The 6,875-nt window shown below is 52.7% G+C and overlaps 1 protein-coding gene across 1 annotated transcript; it reads right to left on the bottom strand.

Moving 5' to 3' along the window:
* Positions 1–2,315: 2,315 nt before the first annotated feature.
* On the bottom strand, positions 2,316–3,005 carry LOC135324382 (deoxyuridine 5'-triphosphate nucleotidohydrolase-like). The gene has a single exon (XM_064500455.1). The coding sequence runs from the start codon at positions 3,003–3,005 to the stop codon at positions 2,316–2,318; it is 690 nt and encodes a 229-aa protein (XP_064356525.1).
* Positions 3,006–6,875: the final 3,870 nt, after the last annotated feature.

The following is a 6,875-nucleotide window of genomic DNA, read 5'->3' as shown; positions in this document are numbered from 1 at the left end:
GATAGATTTAATAGAGGACTTGCACTCCAAGCTATGTGAGGAGCCCCAGGAACCGCGCAGAAGGGTCGCTGATGAGAGACTGCTGGACACATGGGTCAGACGCCCAGGCGGGACTCCCCTTGTTGCATTCTAAGGGCCCCTTAAATCTACAACTATTTCCTTATCTCAGCTGTGCTAACCTTGAGAAACTACTGTCCAGGAAGCAGCTAGACATTGCTGACAAAATAGAATATGGAAGGATGTGAATGCAAATGCTAGGTAATAAAAGAGGGATCAGGCACTGCAGCAGTTAGAGGGGTTGTGGAAGCATTTAACTTATGATAATCTACGGTGACTCTCCACTGACCATCAGGTTTCCTGACAGGCCAAACTAGTGAATTATATGGTGAATGAGTTTGGAGTATAATACCCCTCCTACTCTAAATCTCTTATTGCTTCAGTTATGGCTGCTTGTGCTATGGGGGCAATGGGGTATTGCCTCACATTAACTACTTTGCTAGGAGGGAGAAGGGGTGCCTTCCTCAGGAGCCGAATGTTGCTTACCATAGGTGAGGTGTTATTTTGGGGGATGCTGGTGTCCCCAAATGCCCACACATGTCCCTGAGGGGTCACCCATCTGTGCCCAACTAAAATGTCTATTCCTAACAAATTTTCTTCTCCTACTCCCATAACATACTTTCTGGACCTTTTCTCACCGGGAAGGGTGAGATGGATTTGCACTAATGGAATTCAACAGGGTTTCCCTTTGATACCCTGAATCCAAACAGCTTGATATGTAATTTCTGTCCTCCAACCTGACACCACACATCAGCTGTGATTAAAGAAATTTGAGCCCCTGTATCTATTAAAAATCGCACTGGAGAACATACCACTCCGGTGGGCAATACTACATGAGACCCCCCCTTTATTATCCCACTGAAATGCCTGTAGCCTCCGGACGGGGACCGTTGTCCGGGACTCAGGCAGACCTAGTTTCCCGAATCCACCCCAGTTATCCGACGCAATTCCTCACGAACTTCTTTATATGGACTACTGGAGGAAGGATTCTGCTGGTCCACCCCTATTGGGGGAGCAGACGGGCACTCGCCCGGGTTGGGGCGACCCCGTTCCGTCTTCGGAAAGGCCTCCACCAGTGCCTGCAGCTGTGGAGTAGGCATTCCATATATAACCAGCCTGGGAATACCCGCCTTAAGGGCCTGCCTCCACAAATCATTCCTGTGTTTAACTGCCTCTGCATTCCGGGACTGAGGCGTTTCTCTATTGTCTTTTGGCTTAACAGTGCGGGCAGTCACTGCTCGGACTGGCTTTGGTCCACGGGGAGCTTCACTCTCTGCCCCCATTTCCCAAACTAAGGTCAGCGCCCCATGACTCACCTCTCCCCATGTCAAGGGCACATTCTGAAGCTCATTCTTAACACTAATCAGTGCAAGCTTTACAGTGGGTGTAGCACCCTTTATTAAGGGTCCCAGCCGGACCGGATCAGCATGGGCTTCCATAGGGGAATCCAGGGGAATGTTCCCCGAAGGGCCCCAGCCAAATCCTCTAAGCTCACACAACTGCTCCATGGCAGCTCTTAGAAATCCTCTTGTTCCGCCTCTCTCTAAACGAGGCACACAGCTACACCAAACTGCTACGCGGTGGGTGATAGACGCAGGATCCCGCTGGGCGCCAGACAGAAACACCCCTGGCCCCCAGTTCCCTGAGGCCTCCGAATCTGAGAGAAGAATGCGATCACCCCCATCCTCCGACACGCGAGTCGCATACTCTAGAGGGGTTTCCCCAGGCTCACGGCTATACCGATCAGCTATCCTAACCAATGCCTCCGGATCATAGCTAGCAGTCTTCACGACTGTGCGAGGTGGAGCCCCTCGCCCACCTGTGGTTTCCCACTTCACCACAGGTCTCACTGGAATGGTCTCACTCACAAGAGTTCTCATCGTCCGAGGGTTTGGACGGATCAGAGTCAAACCAAACATCTCTGTCCCAATCCTCGGGACCAGCTCGGACTAGAGCCCTAACCTTCAAAGAATCTGGGGTTCTTCCCCCAGACGCTAGCTGTCGAGTCAACATACTCTTGACCCGAGTCTCCAACTGCTGAATTCGAACTGCGTCATTCTGCGCAGTCGTTTTCTGAGACTGTAACTGAGTCTCCAAAATGGTGAGGTGTGCCTTTAAATCCTTGATGCACTTTTCTTTCTCATCTAAATGATTCAACAAACACCTCTTTTCAGCACCTCCCGCTAGCAAACAAGAGGTAAGCATCTTACACACAATGCCTTTACCCTTTCCATCTTTCATCTAACCTCATGCGGCCTCTAAATGACATTTTCCCCTTTGATTTGTACCAGGTGGGTTTCTCCTGGCCCATCAGCAATGATTTCCCCTTCTGACTGTACGGGTTTAGTCAGATCATGCACCCACACAGCACGCCCTGTAGACCTGAAGCCACCTGGCTGCTGAGTGAGCTGCAAGGAATCTCCTTCCTGGATAGTGGGGACCCCTAGCCACTCAGTTATCAGTTGGGCTATTTGGTCTCCCTGTGCACATCGCAGGGGCTGGGATCCGGTGTAATGGATTGCAACCCTCGCCCCCTCAAGGTAGTTCAAGTCAATGACCCCTGCAATGATGTCCACTCCCCGGAGAGCTAAACTATTACAGGGCACCATGCGACCATAATACCCTTGAGGTATGGTGACGGCCAACCCCATACTCACAAGATGACGGCTCTCCAGTTCTAGGGTTATTTCTTTGTGTGGCAATCGCAGACCCAACCCTGCACTCCCGGGCAGGGCTCGCCTGGGGAGGCAGGCTTGGGGCTGCAGCCGTTGCACTCCAAGCACACGCGGCCGCTTGATGGATTCCCCTTTGAAATGAGCATACGGGGTAGAGCCACGCGGTGGGTGGTCATTGAGGCAGGCAGTTGCCTGATGAATGTTTTTGCTCCAACCCATGAGGGTACCAGTAGGGGACAGTTTGCACAGCTGCTCCTTGAGCAGCCCGTTCATTCGCTCTATCAATCCTGCCCTTCGTGGATGGTGGGGTATGTGATATGTCCAGGCTATTCCTCGCTCTCCGGCCCAATTTTGAACATCATTCCCTGTAAAATGAGTGCCCTGATCACTTTGGACTTCCACTGGGGAGCCATATAACCCAGTCAAGTCTTCTAACACCTTCATGGTGTGAGCCTGGGTAGCTGCGGAGCAGGAGTGGGTGTACAACAGACCAGAGCAGCTATCTACAGTGGTCAGGACATACCTGTGCCGCTGGCTCTCCGGTAAGGGTCCAATATAATCAATTTGCCACACTTCCCCAGGCTTTTGTCCTCTGCAGATATAACGCTTTTGGGTCTGCAACCGCTGTGGAGCTAAGCCGGTACAACAAGGGCAACGCTGCCAGGCCCCTGCTTGTGCCGCTGGCAGTTCCCGCTCCGTGCACACTGCTGGCGGGGCAGTGGGTGTCGCGGGTCCCCCCCGCGCTCTCCAGGCTGCTCGCCGCGCTCCCCCGCCCCCGGGGGCTGCGTGCGCTGCTCCGGCTGCAGCTGCAGCCACCGCTCAAGCAGCTCTGCGCTGGGTTTACCGTCCACCTCCTGCCATGGTATGTCGGCTCACAGCAGGTCTCGGAACATAGTGCCACGACTCACCCTTTCTTTCCGTTTCACGTTTACCCGCCTGTTTCCCGACTTCCCATCTCTGCTAACAGAGGACGCCTCTGCCAGCTGAGATGGCAGCGCTGCGACTCCCCCCATGGTACCCGCCCTCCCCCATCACAGGTAGCACCATCGCTTTAAGATGGGAGCGGGGGAGTGTGAGCGGTTCGCAGCACCTTAGTCCGGATGGTTTTGCTCATGGGGATCTGATCCGGTCTGGTAAACTCAGGGGAGTAAATTCCGGGCACCATTCCTAGTTACCGCAGCTGGTTTGTTCCTGCTGTGATAGTAGTCCACCGGTGAGCCCATCATTGATGTCCATGGGAGTCGGCCAGGTTCTCCTTATATCCAATCTGAACCTCTCTTATGCCCATTGTCTCTCATCCTCCCACCACACACCACTGTGAAGAGCCTGGCTCTGTCTTCTTGATGACCTCCTCACAGGTATTTGAAGGCTTCAGAATGTCCCCCCCCATTAGATTATATCATAAAAGGCTGGTCTCCACATACACAAAGGAACACAGAGGAACAGTGGCAGGTGGGGGAACCTGAATAATACCCTGACTCAGCTACTCCCAGGACCATCACAGGCCATCACAGGAGAGTGATCAGCCCATACAAGGCTCATCTCCACAAACAGGAAGGAGCACAGAGGCACAGTGGCAGGTGGGAAACCCCAATAACCCAGTCAGAGAAACAGACACCCTTCCCTGGCTCCTCTCAGGACTATCACAGGAGAGCCATCAGCCCCATTGTCTGGATGTGAAACCCATCAAGATGAGTCAGATGGAGAGGCTATCCGGAGCACCTTAAAGACTGGGGGGGGGGGGTATGGGTATGGGACCTATGACCTAAGGGATCAGCAGAGTCTGTCCTGTCTTCTCATTAAACTCCATTTCTAACTATTTTCCTTGGTGAGGGGCTCTCTCTTGTGTGTCCATGGAGGTCTAAGTGCCAGCAACAGGAGTCAGACCACGGGTCATAGGGGCCCATGTGTCTGGGGTGCCAGCAACTGGAATGAGGGTCTAAGTGCCAGCACCTGGAGAGGGGACCATGGGTCATAGGGCCTATGTGTCTGTGGTGCAAGCAACTGGAGTGAGCGAAGGTACGTATGTCAGTGTGTGACCTCTATCGAATATCAAGCCAGACTAGCTGGTGAGTAGGTCAAGTGGCTTGGGAGCCAAGTATGTGTGTGTGTGTGTCTGAGGGTGAGGCACCTGGAGGAGTTGACTACCTGAGGGACCAGAGGGTCCAGGCCAACTGCTGGAGAGACTGGGGGGGGGGTGTGTCGACCGAGAGACCTCTTTGCATGTGTGTATGTGTGTGTCTCTGTGCAGAAGGCAACTGGGGAGAACAAAGATCCAGGGAGAGCTACTGGATGGACTGCGTATCCAAGGCCAGTTACTGGGAGATCCATAGTATGTCGGGGGGGGGGGGGGTGCATATGTGTGTGTATGAGGGACTGTACCGGCAACTGGAGTGGGGCTGCGGGCCTCAGGGGCTTGTACATCTAGGTGCCAACAACTGGGGAGACCTGGGATCCAGAGGCCAGCTACTGGATAGACTGTCTAAGCCCAGCTACTGGAGGGATCCATATTGTATACATGTATATATTTCCTGCTAATGGACCTTCATCCTGATCAGCCAGATAGAGGAACAGGATGAGGCTGTTGGTGCTGTTTGTGTTTGCGTGAGTGCTGAGAATTTCTGTCTGTGTTGATCTGTGTGGCTGGCCACGTGTATATGCATATACGCATTGTATATGTGTATTTGTGTGTTTGCCTACTGGGAATACATGCTCAGCCTCACTACTGGCTGGACCTGAGGACATGGAGCTTGTCACGGGACAACTGACTATCTTTACAGTCCCGGACCGTGAGGGTTTCGTGTGGCGCGAGGGAGGGGAGGAGAGGGAGAAGGAGATTTACTGTGTGACTCCGCAACTTATTTTAAAGATCTAAATTTACTACACAAGTTACAATGGTACAAAGCAACAATTCTTATCAACAGAAACTTAGTTCAACTAGAATACTTATTTTCCAATGCTAATTGATCTTACCCACACGTCGCCTCAGCGGCCAACGTACACTCAATCCCAGGGAAGTAACTGCGGGAGGGCGTCCCCATCCTGAGGGGATCCGCAAGTTGGCAGACCCACTGTCACCCGTGAAGAGCCAAAGACGGCCCCTGGGGCCAACCTATTTATACCCTTCAGGGGAAGGTGGAGGTGGAGTCGCGAGGCCAGTTGCAGTTCTCTTTGCGCAGTCGCAGTCCCTAGCTCTTGGCTGCTGCAGGGTTCAACTCTCCTCTGTCGTTATGACGATCGCACCCACAGTCATGGGGTGGGGAGGGGTGGTCGAACACCCCCAGCAGCAGGCTAGCTGCCTTGAGCACTCTTCAGCAGTGGAGAAAGGAGTTTGAGTGACTGCGAATGACTGCTTTACTCTTGCAGTGGTGGTCCCAAGGAGAGATCCCATAGCTGGGGTAAGAAGGAGTTAATTCCAGTCCGCAATGATTAACACTGCCCCAGCAGTGAAAGTAGGTGTTATCTCCCAAGGTCCTGATGAGGAGGAGATAATTCCAGACCATCCTAATTAACACTGCCCCAGCAGTGAGAGGAGGCTTTGTTTCCCAGGGTCTTGGCCCCAAGCAGGCCTTATTTCAAAGCTTTGACATCTTCCCTTTCAGAGTGTGAAGCACAGGAATGCAGACTGTTTGTAACTGGCACCAGATGAGGGGGGAAGCTGGGAGCATCCCCCCACAGAGCTGCAGCAGCCTCACTTCCATTGGGCTACTGGATTCAGCAACCCCTAACGCCCTCAAAGCCTTTTCTTCTCCAGGCTGAAGGAGCCCAGTTCCCTCATCTTCTCCTCATAGGGCATATGTTCCAGCCCCCTGAACATCTTGGTGGCCTTCCGCTGAACTTGATCCAGTTTATCGTTCTTTCTTGTATTGTGGGGCCCAAAACTTGACGCAGTATTCTAGATGTGGTTTCACGAATGCTGAGTAGAGAGGGGTAATCACTCTACTTGATCTACTGACTATACTCTTGTTGATACAGCCCAGGATGCTGGCATTTCTCCTTGTTGAATTTCCTAAGGTTCCTGTCAGCTCATTCCTCCAGCCTGTCAAGATGCTTTCCAGAAATCTTGAGTGCTTGCATCTTGCCATGTTGCCCTTCCAGCAGATGTCAGGGAGGTTTAAGCACCCCATGAGAACTAGGGTCTGT

The sequence above is a fragment of the Dromaius novaehollandiae genome, chromosome W (assembly GCF_036370855.1).
Source record: "Dromaius novaehollandiae isolate bDroNov1 chromosome W, bDroNov1.hap1, whole genome shotgun sequence".
In the NCBI taxonomy this organism is placed as follows: Eukaryota; Metazoa; Chordata; class Aves; order Casuariiformes; family Dromaiidae; genus Dromaius; species Dromaius novaehollandiae.
This window is presented reverse-complemented; position numbering and strand designations above follow the sequence as displayed.